The sequence below is a fragment of the Periophthalmus magnuspinnatus genome, chromosome 10 (genome assembly GCF_009829125.3).
Source record: "Periophthalmus magnuspinnatus isolate fPerMag1 chromosome 10, fPerMag1.2.pri, whole genome shotgun sequence".
In the NCBI taxonomy this organism is placed as follows: domain Eukaryota; kingdom Metazoa; phylum Chordata; class Actinopteri; order Gobiiformes; family Gobiidae; genus Periophthalmus; species Periophthalmus magnuspinnatus.
The window spans coordinates 15,827,520-15,850,403 of NC_047135.1; the positions used below are offsets into that span (position 1 = coordinate 15,827,520).

The 22,884-nt window shown below is 40.5% G+C and overlaps 2 protein-coding genes across 2 annotated transcripts in view; one reads left to right on the plus strand and one right to left on the minus strand.

Moving 5' to 3' along the window:
* Positions 1 to 216: 216 nt before the first annotated feature.
* Positions 217 to 19,656, minus strand: nol8 (nucleolar protein 8). The gene is given in 22 exon segments (XM_055224672.1): positions 217 to 284; positions 355 to 434; positions 4,197 to 4,246; positions 4,800 to 4,953; positions 5,337 to 5,641; positions 6,039 to 6,119; positions 6,638 to 6,782; positions 7,249 to 7,348; positions 8,044 to 8,157; positions 8,622 to 8,744; positions 8,868 to 9,106; positions 9,878 to 9,988; positions 11,013 to 11,726; positions 11,789 to 11,945; positions 12,702 to 12,940; positions 12,943 to 12,970; positions 16,698 to 16,788; positions 16,790 to 16,852; positions 18,246 to 18,324; positions 18,469 to 18,531; positions 18,763 to 18,903; positions 19,624 to 19,656. Coding segments are annotated over 21 exon segments (3,111 nt in total). The 5' UTR covers positions 18,884 to 18,903; positions 19,624 to 19,656; the 3' UTR covers positions 217 to 230.
* Positions 19,657 to 20,443: 787 nt separating this feature from the next.
* Positions 20,444 to 22,884, plus strand: part of cenpp (centromere protein P) — a 91,361-nt gene continuing 88,920 nt past the window's right edge. Inside the window, exons 1-4 of the mRNA XM_055224673.1 lie at positions 20,444 to 20,470; positions 21,142 to 21,263; positions 22,505 to 22,566; positions 22,626 to 22,685. Coding sequence (XP_055080648.1) covers positions 20,444 to 20,470; positions 21,142 to 21,263; positions 22,505 to 22,566; positions 22,626 to 22,685 — 271 coding nt within the window. The remainder of the gene's footprint in view (positions 20,471 to 21,141; positions 21,264 to 22,504; positions 22,567 to 22,625; positions 22,686 to 22,884) is intronic.

Below are 22,884 nucleotides of genomic sequence, written 5' to 3' on the forward strand. Positions count from 1 at the left end.
AACCGCGCTACTTCCGGAATCTGTAATTGGTCTATGCTGTCACAATAAAAGCCCAGAGGAAACTGTACTGAAAGCACCTGACATAAACAATGGGCTCATGCAAAATTGTAATGAAAAAGAAAAGCAGCACATTGTTTGTATGGTTTAATTTATAGATGTCACGCCAACAATTATTATAACAAAACCTTAAAGTTAACATTAAACACAAACAGCCCATTCTACCATGATGCTCAGCGCTGCACACGCAGTTTCCTCCGTGCATCTTTGTGCTTCTTCTTACAGTCCTGGAAAAAAACAAAACACAAAACTATTGTTTAGTCCTGGTATAGTCCTGGTTGAGTCCTGGTTCAGTACCTGTCTGAGCTGGGTCCTGGTCTCATCCCAGGTCTCTCTCTGTTCCTCCAGTGAAGTTCTGCAGAACCATCGAGGTCCATCTGAAAGACAAACTAAATCAGTCAAACATCTGTGCTCTGAGTTTAAAATGACATTAATAAAAAACTGGTGACTATATGATCTTTGACTGTAATTTAAGTAAAGCAAGTTGAAACCCGAATTTAACATACACTATATAAAAAGACACAAATGCACTATTTGACATGAAATCAGACTACACTTTTCCAGTTTTAGATCAATTACAATTACCAAAATTATTTCCATTTGCTAAATGCCAGAATAATGAGAAGGTTTTTTAAAGATGATTTTTCATTACTTTCTTCAAAGTCAGAAGTTTATGTACAGTAAGATTACTATGCATGTAAACATTTTGGGAAAACCCAGATGATGTCGTCTTTGGAAGCTTCTGACACCTGTGGATGTATTTGAAGGCACACCTGAAACACACTGCTTGTCTGTGTAATATCTGTTACAGCCCTAGGCTAAAAAGTGTATTTATTTATTTATTTATTTATTTCAGGGACAGTGCATATTAATTGACATTTCTGTAAATATACCAGAATTATCCAAAGACTATTTTTCATCCGTCGTCCCATGACAGCAGATACTATCTACCTAAAAACACCTAAAAACAAGAGTCAAAATTACAATACAATAAACACATAGAAAACAGTCGAAAAATATATACACTCTTGCATAAAATGGCAGATTCACAACAATCATTCAACTACACACCACCACTCATAAAGAAAGCACATACATATACACATGACAATCATACACAGATACAGGGCAAGAGGTCAGCAGGGGGAAGCGACAGTGGATAAAGTCAATCAATGTTCACAGATCTGGTTTGCAATTAGCCATTGTTTTAACTGTATTTTAAAGGTGTGGTAAGTGTTAGCGGATCTGATGGTTGTGGGTGTGAGGTTCCAGTCTGAGGCAGCACGAACAGAAAAAGCTGTTTGGCCAAAGGAACTTTTCCTGAGGGGGATGATGCAGTCTCCTCGTGCTGCTCCTCTAGTTCTACTGTAGCTGGTGGTTCTGATGGAGATAAACTGACTGAGTGGTGGAAATGATAGACCGTGAGTGATTTTATAGATTAGAGAGATTAGAGTATTTGATCATGTTATCCAGGCTGAGTAAATGGTGTTTTTGGAGTACTGGACAGTGGTGAAAATGGTTTGGTTTTTTTATCCAGAATTTTAGCAGTTCGCTTGTAGAGTGATTGCAGAGGTTTCAGTGTTGTGGTATTTGCCAGGGACCAGACGAATAAACAGTATGTAATGTGAGAGAGAATCATTGAGTGCATAAACATTTTAGCTGCTTGAGTGGACATTTGATGCCGAATGTGTTGCGAATACTGAATTTTATATGATTACTTCGTTTATTAATGTGGGATTTGAATGATAATTTTGAGTCTATTAGAATTCCGAGATATTTGTATTGTCGGACAATCTGCAACCGTTCTCCAGAGACAAGGATGCCTGGAACTGTATGGGAAGTGTTGTTGGTGTTGTTGGATTTACTGAAAATCATTGCTACTGTTTTGGATGTATTCAATTTAAGACAGGAGTGATTTAGCCAAGATGAGATTTGAGCCATGGAGTGAGTGAGTTTGTCCGTGACCTGGGAGATGTTATTGCCATGTGTGTATATTACCGTGTCATCAGTGTACATTATTATGTGGACATCATTGCAAACAGAGGGAAGATCATTAATGTATAGTGAAAATAACAGTGGCGCTAATGTGGACCCTTGGGGAAAACCGGTGGGCAAAGTCAGTGCTGAAGATTGTTGAGACTGCGGACATGTTGAGAGCGGTTGGCCAGGTAAGATTCGATCCATTTCAGTGTATCTGGTGAGAAGTTAAATGTACAGAGTTTAGACATCAATATCTCGTGGTTTACAGTGTCAAAGGCCTTTTTAAGATCTAAAAATACAGCCCCCAGTTCTTTTTGTTGTTTGCATTTATGCATTGTTTCTTGTGTGCTCCCTGAATCTTCCGTTTTCCCATAATCATCATCTGTTTGAGCCCTTGGATGTGATTGGAGGACTGTTTTCCAGCCTGGCCAATCCTGGGCCCACCTTCAGCTGCCTCCCACCAATTTAAGAAGATTCGAGACACCTGTTCAGGGCTGCTGGCCTGGAGTGGCCAGCATGCCAATTGGTGTGTCTCTTTTGTGGACAAGTCACTGCAGTGGTAGTGACTTTGTGTTGTGAGACACTTTGTCGTCAGTACTGACTCTGTTTGTCAAGATTTTGTTTTGTTACTGTAAAATTTGTGTTTTAGTTAACTTCACTTTTTTGTTTTTGTGTAAACCCTTGCAAGGTACCCTTTGTTTATATATTTTAGTCCCTTTGTGTTTAGTTTACCCTTACCATCACAGTTAATTAAATTACTTCTTACTTTACCATTTTCCATCTTGGTTTTCTTTTGTTACTTCCCTGTCCCCACACGAGCTGGGTCATAACAACATCATAGAAAAGTCAAAAGAAATCAGCCAAGATATCAGGAAGAGAATTGTGGACTTGCACAAGTCTGGTTCATCCTTGGGTGCAATTTCCAGATGCTTGAAGCGGCCATGTTCATTTGTTCAAACAATTATATGCAAGTATAAACACAATGGGAATGTCCAGCCATCATATCGCTCAGGAAGGACAAAGGTTCTGTGTCCTAGAGATGACTATTTTGGTCTGAAATGTGCATATCGACCAAAGAACAAATGCAAAAGTCCTTGTGAAGATGCTGGCTGAAGCTGGTAACTGTGTGTCATTATTCACAGTGAAAGGAGTACTGTACTGACATGGGCTGAAAGGCCACTCTTCCAGGAAGAAGCCATTTTTCCAAAAGAAACTGTAAGCATGTTCCTTTAATCTGATCAGAAGAATCACTGGAGACCAGAGAGTAGAATCACTCGAGTGTTATTATTCCCTATACATCCAATCTAATACACGTCAGGCGTTATTGCTGTCCCAAGTACGTGCACGGAGATCTGAGTGCTTGACCCTAAAAAAGCCAGATTCCAGTTGCAAATGCACACAGAAATAAATACCTTAATTTTTGGAGACATGTCCTGGGATCTGATGAAACTAAAATTAAAATGTTTGGCCAAATAAAAAGGGGGAAGCTTGCACGCTGAAGAACACCATCCCAACTGTGCAATACAGGGATGGCAGCATCATGTTGTGGGGTTGTTTGCTGCAGGAGGGACTGGTGCACTTCAAAATAGATGACATTGTGAGGAAAGAATATTATGTAGAAATACTAAAGCAACATCTCAAGACATCAGAAGTTACAGCTTGGATGCAAGTGGGTCTTCCAAATTACCCATACTGCCAAACTGGTTACAAAGAGGCTTAAGGATAACAAAATTAATGTTATGGGCAGACCTGAAAAGACATGTGCGAGCAAGGCGGCCTGCAAACGTGAATAAGTTACATCACTTACAGTTCTGTCAGGAGGAACATACCAAAATTCCTGTGAACTATTATGAGAAGCTTGTGGAAGGATATCCAAAACGTTTGACCCAAGTCATATGCAATGGTATCTAATACTAATGAAATGTATGTAAACATCTGACTTTGAATAAAGTAATGAGTGTCTTTAATTGTCTTTAAAAATCCTCTCATTATTCTGGCATTTAGCAAATAGAAATAATTCTAATTTTGGTCATTCTAAATTGACCTAAAACAGGAAAAGTTTAGTCTTGTCAGCCAGTGAGAAAAAGAGCATGTGTCTTTTTATATAGTGCATGTAAACTTCTGGTTTCAACTGTATCGAAAGGTGCAGTAGGTCTGACCTGTGAGCCGTGGGTCATTGGTAAAGAAGAAGAATAGACTTGATGTCGCTCTGAAATCACAACAAAAGTTTAAATAGATTTAATAGTTTTTAGATTTGTCTGAGGCATGTTCAGTCCAAATTTAAAGAGGGGGTATTAACTGTCAACACATAACATCTGTTTTGAAAATTCTATATTCGCCAAAAACAATTTATTAACATGTTTTATAAGTTTCAGTTTTGTTTTTGACATCCCTTTGCACCCTGCGCTAAGTTCCCCCCTTCAGAGGGCTATCACAACACAATTAGCGTGCATCCCACTGATGACTCATCAAGTTTTTTATCATGCTGTTTATTTACGGTAAATTGCCATGTGGGAGCATGGGCGATGTAGGCTTGTGCACGGAACCTTGCACCTTGTACAGACTTATACTGCTAATTGCAAGGAGGGTTCAAATAGGACCTGAGAGAGATTGCTAGATTACTCAAACATGCATGGATGACATCTTAAACGTCTTCAGGCATGTTTTTGATGAAGGAACGTTATAACATGGTAGAAAACTCTAAAAAGTTAATTTAGCATAATACCCCCTCTTTAAAAGTTTTCATAATGTTCAATTCTTACTCTGTAGATTTCTCTGGTGCAGCGCTCTCCTCATTTTCCTCCTTATCCTCTTCCTCTCCTCTCTCTTCATCCTCCTCTTCCTCGCTGCTGTCGTTCAGTCTGGGGTCATGTTGCCATGACAACTTCGGTGCCAAAATATTCTGCACTTTATATTCTAAAACAAACAAGAAAGTTGTTGGTTTTTCAGATTGTAGGATGTGATGATGTCATAATCCCAGATGGGGGTAAGAGCCAGTTTTTTCTATTGATCACATTGTACTTTGTCATGAAATAGCCAAAAGGTGACAAATGTTGAACCTGATCATTTCTATTAGTGACTAGACCCAAGAACTCACTCTATTGTACAACAGAAATCTGCATTTGAAAAATATTAGATTTAGCTGCCCCTACCTGTATTACATATGATTGGCCTATAGAATTGTGTGATGTCATCTGAAACCCAGCAATACCTGAATTAAACCGGAACTAGACCGGGACTACACCAGGACTGAAGCCAGACTGAAACCAGAACTAAACCAGGACTAAACCAGGACTCACCAATCTGTTGTGTTTGTGGCTCAGGTTCATCTCCAAAAAAAGAGAACTTGAATTCTCCGCTTTCTTCCTTTTCTGTCTTCTCTCCACCCTCCTTGTTTCCAAGCTCCTTGTCTCCTCTCTCCTCATCTCCTTCCTCCTTCTGGTCCCAGTTCCTCTCCTCTTCCTTGTCTTTCTCCTGGTTTTCCCGTTTTTCTGTCTCTTTCCCGAAAACAGACTTCAGATCAGTGTTGACCTCAAAGTAGATTTCTTTGGACACTTCTGGAAGTTTCTGAGCCTCTTCTCTCTTCTTCCTCCGTGACGCTTTACTGACAGATACAATGCACAGTTTAACATTCAGTTTACTAACAGTTAAAGTTTAATTCCATTTATAGTTTTCCCATAATGGTCCCTCGCTTGAACCTACAAGTGCTATTTGTGCTCTGCATTTGACTCACCAACCTCAAAGTCAGCGGTTCAATCCCAGCTTTGACCAGTCTTTAGGCAAGACACTTTACCCTTCCATGTGTATGAATGGGGTGCATGAATGAGTGAATGCTGGTGGGAGGGGTTGTTGGTTGCAGACTGAGGGCCTTTCTGTGGCTACAGGAGGGGCTTTTCCATTAACATTTGTGGAATGAATGAATAATGCAATTTCAGTTGGTGAGATGAGAATAAATGGAACCCTATTGCCGTGAGTATACTTTAGTCCCTTCCTGATCTCACCTCTCTTTGGTCTCCTCGAGTTTCTTCTCAAATGCAGCGTGTTCCTCTTTGCTGGGGTCGTAGTGCAGTGCCGACACGTCCCTGGAGGCAAAAAACATTTGTTTTAATATCCTGTGTGATGGAAATGTACTGGTATATGCATTCATGTTATGAAGAAAATATTCTTATCATATCTTTGACACAGATAAAATGCATTTACAGTCTGCCAAAGGCCCAGAGACCCATTTGTGAAGGCTCTGTCCCCACTCTACAGGAAACTTTATGCTGTTTTACCTGCCTAAGTGTAAACGCTGATTAACTCCTAGGTGTGAAACAAAAGTCACTCTGCTTTAATATGTATGCAGTTTTGTAATTCTAGTCTAAATACTCAGAGCTTAGATGCTCGGAAGGGAGTGACAAGGGAGACTCAAAGATTCTTGGGATACCAGAAGGCTGCTAGACTGGCCCAAGGCCTGCCCTGGCTACAAAGAATAAACCTTTTTGTATTTCATAACTCAACAGGCTTCACAAATGGATTATCATTCATTATCCCCCCCCCCCCCCCCCCCAACACACCCACACACACCCACACAGAGTTGTCCCTGGTTCCTGTGTTTCACCTGAAGGTCTGGGCCTTGGCTCTGCTGCCTCCTCCTGGTTGTGCTGGAGCAGTGCTGGGGCCAAGGATGCTCTGAAGGATTGACAGGTTCTTATGTTTCTCCTGCTCCAGAGCCTCCTGCTGCTCGCTCATTGCATCTGCATGATCTGGAACACAGCATCAACTATACTATTATACACTTTATTCTTAGAAACAAAAAAATGTTGGTATTTGACCAGAATCAGAAGTTCTCGGTTTTACTGAAGTCAGATTTGACTCTGCTCTGCTTTGTAACCTTTATTAACAGCTTAAATACAGAATTTTCACTTTGACTTTGTTCGATCAAACTGAAAGTATTTATCAGTAAAACACTTAAAGAGCTTAAAAATTAGGTTTGTCTAAGTATGGTTACTATAGCAACTTCAGCGCTTGTGTCAAAGTATCTGGACAAGCTTGGTTTGAAAAAAAAGTGCCAAATTGGGTAATGGCAGTCCATCTTCTAAATCCATTGAAAAAGCTGTACCAGTTTAGGCATCATAAAGCAGTGCTGAACCCATAGAGCAGCACTGACTCTCTCTGTGTGTAATACAACAGGCCCGATCCAGTTTGAGAAACACTGAAACGTTCTGTCACCTGAGCCCTCCCCCTCTTCACTCTCTGCTACGTCATCCAGGAAACGAGAATCCATCTTGAATCGCTCATCTGTCCCAAAGCGAGACTGTAGCGCCATCAGCTGGACGTCAGAAGAAGAGAGAAGGCGTTACATTCAGTTCAATAAACTTTGATGCTAATCAAGTCAAACCTGTCGAGAATGTGATGTCATAGTTTCAGATGGAGTACAGGGGCCTATATAAGTGTATGGGAGATTCATTGGGTTTAAAAAAATCTCCAAACTTATGATCCACAAATGTAGAACCTTATCATTATTTGTATGGGACTGGCTTCACAAACTTGTCATATTAATCTCATGGCCTTAAAGTCCTTTTAATTGACAAAAGGTTGACATTTTACACCCAGGTTGACATTTTACACCTGTCCCGGGACTACGGATGAAAAATAGCCCTCGGGCTAATTCTGGCATATTTACATGCAAATGTTTATTAATGTGCATTGTCCCTGAAATAAATAAATAAATAAATAAATAAAAACACCTCACACCTAGGGTTGAATAATGGCACCACTTTCTGATGCTACTGTAAAAAGAAAAATCATTTCATCGTTTATTTATACTGCAAGAAAAGACGTTGAACTTTGTAATTACTGAGCCTTTACACATGAAAATAAAACCAGCACAGAGATATTAACCATGAAGCAGGTCAACAAATTAGCAATCTGACGGTTAAAGCAAATTTCATCTTAGAATTCTGACCTGTCCTCCCTGTTTAAACTACAGGGATTCTACAATGCCCTGGTGTCATGTGAATTCACCTTGTGTCCTGCAGCTCCTTCAAACTCAGGTCTAATCTCAAACTGCTCTTGCTCCCCCTCCTCTTCGTCCTCTTCATCATCATCGCTGTCAAACAAACGAGGAGCTGATGAAGCCTGAAAAACAAAAACATCCTTAAGTGCAAAGTGGAACTAAACAATAATTCTACTTTTTTCGCGATATGTTTTAATACCCTTTACTAGTGTTTCTCAAAAACGTCTAAATCTAAGTTTGTGCCACCTTCGGTGGTCTCAGCAATTTCAAATAGTTGGTGACATCACACAGGACTGCTCTAATTACAGACAGGTGTATTGGATTACAAATACCTAGCTGCAGGGACAGAGTTTGAAATGTGGATATCTGTTAGACCGATCACACTGTCCCCCCACTCTTGACTTTAGTCCTCCAGGTCCTGTCCCGCTCCATCTTCCCCCTTCACTCTCCTCTTTAGTCCTTATTTATTTTATTAAGTAGTTTTAGATCAATATTGTGGTTTAAAATGTGCAAATTACAACAGAATGATCCACAGGTGTCACAGATTACACCTATAGACACGAGCACAATGTCTGCTTTAAAATACCCTGTTCTGATTGGTTGAGGGCAGCTCTTGTGTTTCTTCAGGTTTATGGGTCTCCTCTTCCTCCTCTTCCTCCTCGGAGCCAAAGACAATGTGCTTCCCTCCCGATCCACCTAGGGCACTGTCCTGGAAATATTCACCACAGGTTTAAAACACTCAAGGACAGGAGGGCGTCTGACAAACAGGGATACAGGAGGATGGGAGGGCATCTGACACAGAGGGATACAGGGAAATGAGAGGGCATCTAACAGGTCTCTCACCAGTTTTGGACAACGCCCCCTGGATTAGTTTGCGATTTTGCTCAGCCTCCTTCTGTCTCTGCTGGACAGCTGCCAGCCTCCTCTCATTGGCTCTCCTCTGAAGCTCCGCCTCCTCCTCAGGGGCAGATCTTTTCAGATTGGTTTTCAATGGATCAACAATGGCTCTGATTGGTTGAGACGCCGCTTCCTCCTCTTCATCTTCGCTGCTCAACTCAGAACTGTCTTCATCTGAGAAAAAAAGACAAGACAAACAGTATCTCGCTGGGCCCTTCTACGACTAGTGTTGTTACAATACAAAAAAACTCAATTTTGATACTAAGGAATAAACTCTATACTCAATACTGATTACGGTACAACAATGATAATACAAAAAACAAAACACTCTTTCTTTAGACAACAGAATGTGATTTTCAACATTAAATTGTAATACTTTCTTTTCTATTACCATGTGGTTTTATATCTGTGTAATCCCTCAATCATCTATGTAGATTCCATAGTGGTCCATGGGCATATACTAGTCTATGTGGTATTATATTTGTTCTCATACAGCTCATAATCATTCTAAAATTATTCAGGAAAGATCGGTATCTAGTTTAGATACTAGTTTTAGAATCAATTAGTATCTGATTTTTTATACTTTTGACAACCCTACTTCTGACCAGGACCAGGTTCAGATCTGGTCCACTACTCTTTACAGGTTTAACCAAGAGACACTGAAGGATGAGTCAAATGCAGGTTTAACCCTGAGACACTGAAGGATTGGTCAAATGCAGAGGACTCATTTCCTACAGGGTTTATCGTCTATCTGAAAACAGCTCTACACACTGACATTCACATAACTGAAGATAAGTCTATGGGAGATTCAGTTTTTGAAAGTTCCAAATTTATAATCCACAAATGCTGAACCTTGTCATTATTTATTTGCGATTAGCTCCACAAACTTGTCATATTAAACTTGTTGAAATACTGGTGGACTTTTGCACTTTTCATATTCTGTACCTCGCTCACTGCTGGAAGTTTCTTTTTCTGAACCATCTTTGTTGTCCTCTTCGTCCTTTTCATCCTCTTCATTATCGCTGGAGGGTTCACTTTGAGCAGAGCTAACCTCATCTGTGAAAGATAAAGTTTTAAATTATGCTAAAAACTTGTTTATTTTCAAGACACCATTTTACTGATCTACTGTGATTTAAAATGCCCAAATTATAACAATGATCCACAGGTGTCATAGATTACAGCTATATTGCAGACAAAAGCACAATAGTCAGTGAACTATGGTAGAGTCAAACTGGTGAAGACAACACAGCTCTGAGACTCTGAGGGAGTCAGTTGTTAAAGTAAAAGACTGTGTCCTTGATGGTGGGAAAGATGGACTGGTGTGGGCAGAGTTTTAGTTTTTGATACAGAATAAGGGAGTCACGGTCTGTATGAATGGTAATGTATGTAAGCTTGAGAACTACTGTACATCCTGAGCCAAATACATTGGAAACAAAACTAACTAAACTAACCCTTCTTTTGATTTGAGATTATAAAAAAAACACCTTGTCTCCATGAGGATGTGTAGCGAGAATGTTCCATAATACTCAATAAACGTATCCATCGCCATGAGACGAGCAGGTGATGTCAAAAGGCCCAGTTATAAATCAAATCTGAGAGAAGTCCCTGCTCACAGTAGGAAAGCATATTCAAGGTATTTTAGGATTTAAAACGCTTGTAGTGAAATAAATGCAAGACGGATAATTTTAAATGCCAGACTATGGAAACATTCCAGGCAAAGCAATAACATCTCCACGGAGACAACCAGGTTGTGGACTCTCCACAAAAAATGTTACATAGTGCAGCTTTAAAGAGGGGGTATTACATTTCTATGGGGTATTAACTTAACATATTTAAATCACCATTTTTCCTTTTATCGTTTTAAAAATGCTATATTTGTCTAAAACAACGTATTAACATGTTTTATAAAGTTCACTTTCCTTTTTGCCGTTTGAGTCTCCCCTCCCTTTGTTTACAGTTTTGTATCATGCTATTAGCAGTATCTTTGGGCCAATTCAAGAAGGCGGGTTCAGTTCAAGAAGGCAAAATCTTTTCAAAACGGTGGCCCGTCCTGGTGGACTGTAGTATTACACAAATATACCTCGCTCTCCTTCGCTGCTGGCGTTTGCCTCGTCTTCCTCCTCCATCTTTCCTCCATACTTTTTCTCTAACTCTTCGGTCCCTCTGAATGCAGGAAATGACATCACAGCCACACTCCTCTTTTTTTGTTTGCTCTTCCTGCCCATCCTCTCCTCTTCGTCAGTCGATCCTCCCTCCAAAATGGATGCCAGGATCTCCTCTGGTGTTGTGCCTTTTTTGGATGTGCAGGAACCACTGATGTCATCCACACTGAGGATTCTGGGAGTTGGAGTCGAACCCTCAGGAGCATATTTTTCGGCTAACATTTCGAGGTCCGATAGCGACATTTCTAATCGAACAACATTGGAAAACAAAGAGTTGTAATCATAATCGGAATCATCCTCGGAATCTACCTCCTTGCCTCCTTGTTTCATCTCCTCTCTCCTATCCTTGCTTCCTACTTTAGTATCTTGTCCATGTCCCTTTAAACTCTCCTTGTCTTCCATTTTGCGCTCTTGTAGCTGAACATTTTTTACTTCAGTCATCTTAACAGATTTCTTGACTTTCTGCACCTTCTTCCCGGAATCCTCTTTGTTCCCATTGTCTATCGAGTCATATTCAGAGCGGCGTCCATTTTGTTTTTTGTGCTTTTTTTCTGGAGCAATTTTGTTTTGGTTCATCTGGGGTTTTCTGGAGAACAATTCGTCTGTGTCCGCTGAGTCGCAATCATCCTCATCTGAAAGAGAAGAAAAGGTTCAGTCCTTAGTTCAGTCCCCGGCTCAGTCCCCAGCTCAGTACCTTTCTTCCTGTGGGTGTATTCTGATGAAACCACCTCCAGGGTGTTGTCCTCTGGCCTCAATACATTGTGGGAGCTGTTTTTGATCTGCAGCAGTTCTTCTTCTGATTCGCTGTTAAGAGGTGCACGGAACATTCCGATTTGGACGACTGGAGCCATTACAGGAGCCAATCAGATCTGAGGATGGTCCTGGAAAATAAAAAAAATGTTTTTAAATAACTTACAGTTTTAATTTGAATTTAATACATAGGTGCATAAAGAGATTTCTGTACTGTGTTTAACACTTTTTAGCCAAACCTGAACCACACAACAAGACATGCTTTAGCACATTTCTGATGAACTGCTATATTATTGTCTGAAAAATCCTTTTCCATAACTTTATATATCCTTCTCTCCATTTTTCTTTGTAGTCTTCTCTTTCTCGCTCTCTGAGTCTCACCTTCTCTCTTTCCTCCTACCACCCTCTGTCTCTTCTCACCTGTTCTTCCTCATTCTTTCTCTGTACTCAATTGATCTCTCTTTATCTCCCTTTCTCAATCTTCCATGTCCTTGCTCTCCCTCTCTCTATTCTCACCATTTTTCTTTTGTTTTCCTCCCCTCTCTTCCTCCTCTTTCTTCTCCCTCTCTCCTCCTCCCACTTCTCTCTCTTCTCAATGGTTCTTCCTTTGTTATCCCTCCTTTGGGGTAAAAATAGAAACTCTCCTTTCCTCTCTCTTCCTTCATCCTCTCCCTTTACTGTACATACCTGTTTTCTCCCTCCCTCTCTTCTTACGTGTTTTCCTTCATTTTGCTCCTCTTTGGGATAAAAGGGGAAAATTCTCCGGTTTCCCTCTCACTTTCTCTCCCTCTCGCTCCTTCTCTCTCCTTCTCCTCTCTCATCCCTCTCTCTCTCTCTCCCTATTCCTCTCTTCTCACCCATTTTTCCTTCATTTTCCTCCGCTTTGGGGTGTAGGGGAGAAACTCTCCTCTCCTTTTGCGGCTGATGTCATCGTCTCCACCCTCTACCGTCCAGGTGAGATGTGACACAGGTGTGGGCGTGTCCTCAGGGCCAGAGGGCAGGGCCAGCACACGCAGGTTCTGCCCATATTTGGACGGATCGTACTTGACTGTCCGCACTCTGTCACCGCGACGACACTTGAGCTGGAGCACGGGAGCACCCGGCCAAACTTCCCCACCACCCAGTTCTGAAAGAAAGTATAACACAGAGATGACACAGTGGGTACGGAAAGTATTCAGACCGCCTTAAATTTTTCACTCTTTGTTATATTGCAGCCATTTGCTAAAATCATTTAAGTTAATTCTTTTCTTCATTAATGTACACCCAGAAAACCATATTGACAGAAAAACATGAAGATTTAGAAATTTTTGCAGATTTAATAAAAAAGAACTGAAATATCACACGCCATAAGTATTCAGATCCTTTTCTGTGACTCGGGTGTTCCTTGAGATGGTTCTACACCTTCATTGCAGTCCAGCTGTGTTTGATTATACTGATTGAACTTGAATAGGGAGGCCACACACCTGTCTATATAAGACTTTACAGCTCACAGTGCAAGTCAGAGCAAGTGAGAATCATGAGGTCAAAAAGAACTGCCTGAAGAGCTCAGAGACAGAATTGTAGCAAGGCACAGATCTGGCCAAGGTTACACAAAAATTTCTGCTACACTTAAGGTTTCTAAGAGCACAGTGGCCTCCATAATCCTTAAATGGAAGACGTTTGGGACGACCAGAACCCTTTCTAGAGCTGGCCGTCTGGCCAAACTGGGAAGTTTGGGAAGAAGAGCCTTGGTGAGAGAGGTAAAGAACAACCCAAAGATCAATGTGGCTGAGCTCCAGAGATGCAGTCGGGACATGGGACAAAGTTCTAGAAAGTCAACCTTCACTGCAGCCCTCCACCAGTCGGGGCTTTATGGCAGAGGTGCCCGACGGAAGCCTCTACTCAGTGCAGGACACATGTAAGCACGCATGGAGTTTGCTAAAGAAAACACCTGAAGGACTCCAAGATGGTGAGCACTAAGTTTCTCTGGTCTGAAGAGACCAATATAGAACTTTTTGGCCTTAATTTTAAGTGGTATGTGTGGAGAAACCCAGGCACTGCTCATCACCTGTCCAATACAATCCCAACAGTGAAGCATGGTGGTGGCAGCATCATGCTGTGGGGGTGTTTATCAACTGCAGGGACAGGACGACAATCAAAGGAAAGATGAATGCGGCCAAGTACAGGGATATCCTGGACCAAAACCTTCTTCAGAGTGCTCAGGATCTCAGACTAGGCCGAAGGTTCACCTTCCAACAAGACAATGACTCTAAGCACACAGCTAAAATAACAAAGGAGTGGCTTCAGGACAACACCGTGACTGTTCTTGAAAGGCCCAACCAGAGCCCTGACTTAAACCCAATTGAGGGTCTGAATACTTTCCGTACCCACTGTATATACACAGGGATGATACATAGGTTATCAACCTAAAAATAAACTTTTCTCAATTGATACATTGCAGTGACATCATGCTGGGGGTGTTCTGAAAGAATGTCTGTGGAGTAATATCCAGAAGTTACCATAGTGACACAATGCACACATTAGCAAACACTGCCAAAAAAGTTTTAAGATCCAAGCCTGAAACTCAAAAATACAAAAAGGATTTAAACAACACATTTTCAGGGAGCCTGTGATCAGTACGAGCCTTCATGGCCCTGTTTAGGTGTTTGATTGTCAACAAAAAGGTGACAGTGACTAACTGAAAAACTGTTGGCCAATACTAGCTAGCTTATGACTGCAATATTTAAAAATTATATTTATATAATTTTATATTATATTCAATATTTATTTAAAAAAGGAACTTGTTTAACAGTGCATTTCAGCTCACCAGTTGCAGTTCTAGCTATTCTAGCAAATCTTTATATCAGATTGTATTAAAATAATGCTCAGTTTAAAGTCTAACTGAGTTAAAGAGTTTCAGAAAGAACAGTGCCTCCAGTTAGGTTGACCCCCAAGTCAACCTGGTTAATATCTCTTTAATTACTGCGCATATCACTTGAAACAAACATGACACAGTTTAATGTCTTCTCTGTCAGTATAAATAAACAAAGATGGAAAGAACATTTCTAAAGAATGAAAAAGTGGTAGCATTATTCAAACACACATTATATTATTATATTTAGACAATTAATTAGGGCTTCTTTTTATTTTCCTAATAATTAAGAGAAACAGGTGTAACAGCCGGTCGGGGACAGTACCTGTGGAATGGCAGACCGGGGTGGTGGTCCCTCTGTATAAGAAGGGGGACCGGAGGGTGTGTTCCAATTACAGGGGAATCACACTCCTCAGCCTTCCCGGTAAGGTCTATTCCAGGGTACTGGAGAGAAGAATCCGACCGATAGTCGAACCTCGGATTCAGGAGGAGCAGTGTGGTTTTCGTCCTGGTCGTTGAACACTGGACCAGCTCTATACTCTTCATCGGGTCCTCGAGGGCTCATGGGAGTATGCCCAACCAGTCCACATGTGTTTTGTGGATCTGGATAAGGCATTCGACCGTGTCCCTCGTGGTGCCCTTTGGGGGGTGCTCTGGGAGTATGGGGTCCGGGGCTCTTTGCTAAGGGCTGTCCGGTCCCTGTATGACCGGAGCAGGAGCTGTGTTCGCATTGCCGGCAGTAAGTCAGACCTGTTCCCGGTGCATGTTGGACTCCGCCAGGGCTGCCCTTTGTCACCGGTTCTGTTCATTATATTTATGGACAGAATTTCTAGGCGCAGCCAGGGGCCGGAGGGGGCCTGGTTTGGGAATCACAGGATTTCATCTCTGCTGTTTGCAGATGATGTTGTCCTGATGGCTTCTTCGAGCCAGGACCTGCAGCAGGCACTGGGGCGGTTTGCAGCCGAGTGTGAAGTGGCTGGGATGAGAATCAGCTCCTCCAAATCCGAGGCCATGGTTCTCGACCGGAAAAAGGTGGTTTGCTCTCTCCGGGTGGGTGGTGAGTCTCTGCCCCAAGTGGAGGAGTTCAAGTATCTCGGGGTCTTGTTCACGAGTGAGGGAAGGATGGAGCGGGAGATTGACAGGCGGATCGGTGCAGCGTCTGCAGTGATGCGGTCGCTGTATCGGTCCGTTGTGGTAAAGAAGGAGCTGAGCCGGAAGGCGAAGCTCTCGATTTACCGGTCAATCTACGTTCCTACCCTCACCTATGGTCATGAGCTCTGGGTAATGACCGAAAGGACAAGATCGCGGATACAAGCGGCTGAAATGGGCTTCCTCCGCAGAGTGGCTGGGCGCACCCTTAGGGATAGGGTGAGGAGCTCGGTCACACGGGAGGAGCTCGGAGTAGAGCCGCTGCTCCTACACTGTTGAGAGGAACCAGCTGAGGTGGCTCGGGCATCTGCTCAGGATGCCTCCTGGACGCCTCCCTAGGGAGGTGTTCTGGGCATGTCCCACCGGAGGAGGCCCCGGGAAGACCCAGGACACGCTGGAGGGACTATGTCTCTCGGCTGGCCTGGGAACGCCTTGGGGTCCCACCGGGGAGCTGGAGGACGTGTCCGGGGTGAGGGAAGTCTGGGAGTCCCTGCTTAGACTGCTGCCCCCGCGACCCGGCTCCGGATAAGCGGAAGAAAATGGATGGATGGATGGAGGTGTAACAGCTCCCGTCAGTGGTTATTAGAGGTATGGTCTGATGGATCCCCCAACTGTCAAATTGGCCTCGCCTGAGAATGACTAAGAGACACGTCACACCATCAGGTGTGCCAAATGATGACAAAGGTGTCTGACCGCCTCTCAGGTACAGCTTTTTGCACCCAGTTTTCTTATTAAAATATAAAAATATGCTAAAGCAGGTATCATCAAGCAAAAAGATTAATACAAAAAATGTAGACTGTAGAAAAATATGTAGACTTGACTGAAATTATATCTCCATCTCCATGGTTCCAACCTTGTGTCCTGGGATCTCGGTGCCGGGGACCGCAGACTTCATGGTGAAGTTAGAGACTCCCGCTTCTTTCAGAGAGTCCAAGAACTTTCTGCTGGGAGGAGGGTCCAGGAGGGGTCAGGGAGAGCTGAGCCAAGTCCTCACGCTCCTGTGACAAACTGGACACAACAAAAACAAATAAGAGAAATTACATTTTTGAATTTAAAACATATTAGAATGGTTTCAACATTTTTTTTGTTGCCATTTTTCAACAATAAAACCACATACATGAGAATCTGCTGCTTATTACAGCTACTATGAGGATGTTGATGAAGTTAAAGGAACTGTTTATATTTTTAAGAATTAAAATTATGCTTTATAATGAACAAACTTAACTTGTTTAAATACCACATATTTCTAATTTAGAGGGAACTTCTATAGGCAAATCCACGCTTTGAACAGGATGCACCGGCCTCATTTCCAGGCACTTCTGCCAACACAATGGTATCAATACGTGGATGACAACTGTACTGAAATCAAAATTCAAGATCTGGAACCCTTTACTGCACATATTAATGCTGTGGATTCAAACATCATGTTCACATGGAAAGAGGCCAAGGACAACAAACTGGCCTTCTTAGATTGTGCAGTAACAATAGGAGAGGACTCCAGGTAGACGTCTTCAGGAAGCCCACACACACTGACCAATACCTGCTGTTTGATTCACACCATCCACTGCAGCACAAACTCAAAGTTATTCGTACTCTACAACACAGAGCTCAAGTGGTGCCCACAAACACAGGGGGAAAAGTGAAGGAGGAACAACACGTGTAGAAAGCTCTCTCTGCTTGTGGCTATCCAAATTGGGCCTTCAATAGATCTAAGAGAACTAAAAAACAGGACAACAGTGAATCTGAACCTAGAACTAAAGGTGTAACTATTCCTTACACAACAGGTGTGTCTGAAAAACTTCAAAGAATTTTAAGATAGTATGATTCCGGTCTATTTCAAACCTACAAACACTTTATGACAGAAACTGGTTCACCCAAAGGACGAAACTCTGAGCTACAAACAAAGTAATTTAGTCTACTCCATTCAGTGTAGTGAAAAGTGCAGTGAGCAGTACACTGGAGAAACAAAACAGCCACTACATAAGAGGCGCGAGAGCACCACCGGACCCCAGTCCGCTGTACATCTTAAAGCCACTAACCACTCCTTTGAAGGCTGAAACTGGAGACAATAGCTGTTTACAGTTTCAGTGTACTTAGCCCCTCCCTTCAGACAGATATAAGGCAGTGTCTATCAGCAATCTGACCAGAACTGAAGTGGCTTGGATGAGCAGCACCACGTCTTCACTCTTACAATGATTTGTCCAGTTGACAGATTTAAAAAAAAAACATATGTGTTAGTTTAGCTTTACTATCAGCTGTGGCATTTGTTTTGGATATGCAAAGCAAAATTTACAATTTAAAACAATACATGAAATTGTTTTATTGATTTGACCCGATTTCCTTTTGCTCAGCCATATTACGGTCATTAAACATCAGGTGTGAAATAGTTTATATTTCTGACCGCTGCAGAAAGCTCTCTTTGGCTGCCTCGATCCGCAGGGTCCCGCCTTTCCACTGGGTCTTGTTCAGAACACTCAGACCTGGACAAACATGGGAATTAAAACATGTGGTACAAATTAAATCGGGAGTTTAGTTTAACATAAAAAAATATTCTGAGCAGAGGGAATATCTGTAGAAATATTACTTAATCATTAAATAAATAAAAAATGAGAAGGTTTACTCACATTTCTTGAGATCCGAATCAGAAATGTTGATGTTGATGTAGCCAAAAGTTTTGTATGGAACTCCTGAAAACAGTGAATTACATTAGCAACTCAAAACTATGGAAAACGGTGGATTATTTTATAATGGCACTAATTAAAAGAAAATAATATTATACTATGTCATATTTATATGTTTTTTAAATAAGGAAAATACAATTTAATTGGAAAGGTGATTGATATTTCCTGGTTCCCTCTTTAGTTAAAAAATCTGATTAGATAGGAACAAAACATTAGAGTCACTATATTATCATGCACCATGCGTGTCGGTCCTGGTCTTCAGCTCCACATCTTCCACTTTTCCAAACTTTCCAAATCGATCCTTCAGATCTTTGTCTGTCACTGAATGACTGAGGCCACCCACATACAGACGCTTCATTTCAAATACACTGCTGCAGACTGGACAATGCAAGGAAAACAATATAACACATATCAATAAAATGAAAACAATTTAAAATATCAGTAATGCTTACAGCAAGGACTGACATAAACACAAGCCATACAATAACATAGGCAAGTTTAAATGAATTTGCTAACTTAAAAGTATGCACTTAGTTTTGTTAGTTTATTCTGCTTGTTTCAAAGGGTTCAATACATTGCATCCTATTTCATGCTATAGGAACTGCCACTATGTTACTTTCTTTTTTGCAAGAAAAGCTATTTAGAAACCAGTTAAGACAATTTTGGTATAAATCAAGTTAGTAAACAATGACATGACTCAATGTTCCTCTATTTTAGGAAAACAGTGTCATCATATATTTGTTTGAACGAGATATATAATTTAAGGATCGAAGAAATTCACAGTACTAAAATACGAACGATTGCAGGTTTCTAAGAAAACAGCAATAGGACTCTACCAAACCAAGCTACCCAAAACTTCAATTCAGCAGAAAAAAAGATATGAACGAATAAAATAGTGTCTTCTATTGTCTACTACTACTTTATTTGTACAGTCTAAAGCAGTAAGCAATTTAAACTTATGAAGATTGCTTCACTTGACAGCACTCTGACACTGTTCTGGAGATTCATTACGATGTAAACGATGTCCATTAAAAACTGCTGAAACAAGCCCTGAGAGATTTAAATCGTTAAAAATTATCTTTCATCGTTTCTGTTTACCTCACGTGTGGGTTTGGTGTTCACTTTAATTCGTCCCCGACTTCCACTTCTCGTTCAATGTCTCTCAGGTTCCGCGAGCACAAATTTCACATGATTTGTAGAGTAATAAATAACGACAGTAACACGTAATTTATTACAAACTTTGTTTGATGTTAAATATTTACTTGTAATCATAAAATAAAATAAAAAAGTTTTATTTTAAACATTTTATAGATTCGCAGCCCGGAAGATTCCATTTTATTTTTTAAGGGTCTCATTAGCAGTAGCTTTCATCCTTCATTAGCCAATTGTACAGTTTAAAGTTATTAGTGTGCGTACTAAAACAATTATATTCTTATTATTACGAGTTATTTTAGGTTTTTATCAACAGACAAAAAGGCCGCTTGGTCTTTCACATTGGTTCTCCCTCTGTAATGTGTGGAGTGGTTCAGTCCATAATATTGGCGCCACAGAGTGAATGTTGAAAAAACCGGAGAGAAGTCTATGTTTTAGAGAAATTTTATCTCCAAATAAGAACAATATTTTCCTGTTTTTACGGTTAATAACGTTAAAACCTAACACCACTTCTAATATGGTAAGAGGACTGCTAACGCAGTTACTTATCAGTAAAATGCCTTCTTTGTTCACAATTACCGAAGAGCTGTCAATTAAAATAATGATGTTGTAACTGTTACTGTTAATCTCCGGTAAATTTGGCTTTATCAAGTTAATAATTTGCATTATTTCGGTAATTGTAAGTTTTGTGGCAGTTGTTGAACCTTTTTGTTTGGTAAAAAGATGGCCTCAGAGATTATATCATTTTTATTAAGATTCATAAGGAATGAACTTTGTGTTAACGTTTCGTATTGTAAGTGTAAGGCCGCTGGTTTTGGTGTAACGTTTGTCTTTATTTAGTAGAAACTATTTTTTGATCTGGTTTTAGCATAGATTTTTTATTTATTTATTTTTTATCAGCAGAAGCCAAAAAATACACTATTCTCCATATTATTGTATTGAAAAAAAACACTAGGTAACGTGAGATGTGAAGATATAGAGAATAAAGATGAGAGGAAAATATAATAATAATAATAATAATAATAATAATAATAATAATGAATTGGGTGTTGTGATTGGTGAAGGCCAATCACAACACCCATGCCTTATTTCTACCTGTATATCTTAATCCCTCTTTAATTTTTTTACTGAATTAGTTTAGATATGCAGTGTTTTCCCATAGAAGTTGTTAAGATTACGGTGACGCAAATGTTTTTTTAATTGAATATTTTAATCTCAATCAAATTTTGTGGGGTGTAAACTGTCACTTACTGCCTATATTTAATCTCTTTAAACAGTAATCTTGACCAGTGTAGTCTCTTTTAAGAAGTTCTTTGTGATAATGCAATGAGCAAACAAAATCTAATTTTTGTTATGCCAATATAGTCCAGGTTGTTTTTTAGACTGCAGGAGAATATGAAGAAAACACTCTCATGTTATATTTTCAGTTTGTAGCAGTAGTTTTTGAGTTATTTGTACGCGCAGGAGGCTGAGTTGGAGGTAGAACTGCAGAACCTCCAAGAGGAAGTGGCAGTCTACAGAAGCAAGCTCCAGGAGCAGCAGCGTGAGATGGGCTTCAACTTCAGAGGAAACCTGCTGCTCGCTCTGTGAGTCTGATCGAATAGAAATTGCAATTTGAATGGGACACAAATCGCAAAGGCTGCAGTTTTTTGCGGCATCATAATTCCCCCACAGATAACATTGTCCTGTCTTATTCTGCATAAAAACTGCAAACTGTGTAGGTTAGAGCTGTACAAAATATGTTCTGAAAGGTGATTCTTGTATTAGTTTGTTAGTTCATATTTCAGTCTTTTTTGCCAAATATTCCTGCATACATTTAAAATGTGAACTCATGTAACAGAATCCTAAGCATAAATCACCAACTATAAACACGATCTGCAAAATTTAAGATTTTTTTTCTAATTATGCAAGCCCTGTGCGTGAGTAGGGCTAGGTATTCATTAAGAAGTTGCCAATATGATACATATCTTGATAGATAGGCTGCAATACAATATGTACGTCAATAAAGTGTACTTTTGATATCGATACAATGTACTTTATTTCAAATCGATTCGATATGGTTCAGTAAAACAAAAGGCTTTTCAGCCCCTTACTTAATAATCAACCCCATTTTCACCAAAAAAAGAAGTCTTTTTTTAAACCACTACCAGTGCAAAGTTAATCTGAAATACACTCATTTTACGTCATCAAAACAGTGAATATGCATAATGTATGTCCTTCTTCTAAGCAATCGACAAACTGTAGCCCAAAAAAAAATGTGGTTTTAAAAATATACAAAAAACTACTCTCGATACAGTAACCCACGATATTGATACTACCAAATTACATGGCACGATATATTGATTTTTTGAAATATTTTTTTTGCACACACCCTAGCTCTCATTTCACCTAAAATGGGCCATCGAGGCTAGTAACACCAACTCTGCGCGCACTGGTGTAAGAACCATATGTGTGAATGGGTAAGTGGTTTCTTGATATAAAGCACTTTGAGTGGGTAGTGATAGAAAACCTGTAGATAAATGTGATTATTTTAACTTTTACAATTTTACCGTTTAGTTTTATAATGTACTGCGTGTGTAAAAACCCAACCAGCAAAGGGAATTAAACATAAACACTGTCAATTAAACAAAATAAATGAATGAATGATGTACTGCTTTTTAAACTTCTAACTGCTTTCGTGTTTTTCCAGACATTGGATTCATTGTGATGATGTGGCACAATTGATTATAATTGTTGTGTTTCGTGTTAAGGTGGTCTGACAGTGTACATGATAAAGTATAAAAAATGTTCCGTATGTTTTCTATGTTCCATGTCCCTGTGCTTTCAGGGAGTGCTGTGTGGCAGACTGCAGTTCATCAGAGCCTCAGATGGTGGTGTCGTGGCTACAGGGCGAGCTGGAAGAGCTTCAGGAGGACGTGGAGAGACAGGACTCAGATGAACGGGATCAGAGTGGTCAGCTGTAAGAGGAGAGAGGAGAAACCAAGAGGAGGAGACTTTAACTGAGAAACGTAAGTGTTATACTGAGAGGGAGAGAGGGGAGTAGAAGAAAGGAGAGGAGAAGAGAGGTGAGGGAGGCTGAGAGAGGTTGAGGAGAGGTGAATGTATACTGAGAGCAAGGCAGGAGAGCAGACACAGATGAAACGGGATCAGATGGTCAGCTGTAAAAGGACAAGAGAGGAGAACCAGGCTGTCAGCTCAGAGTAATGT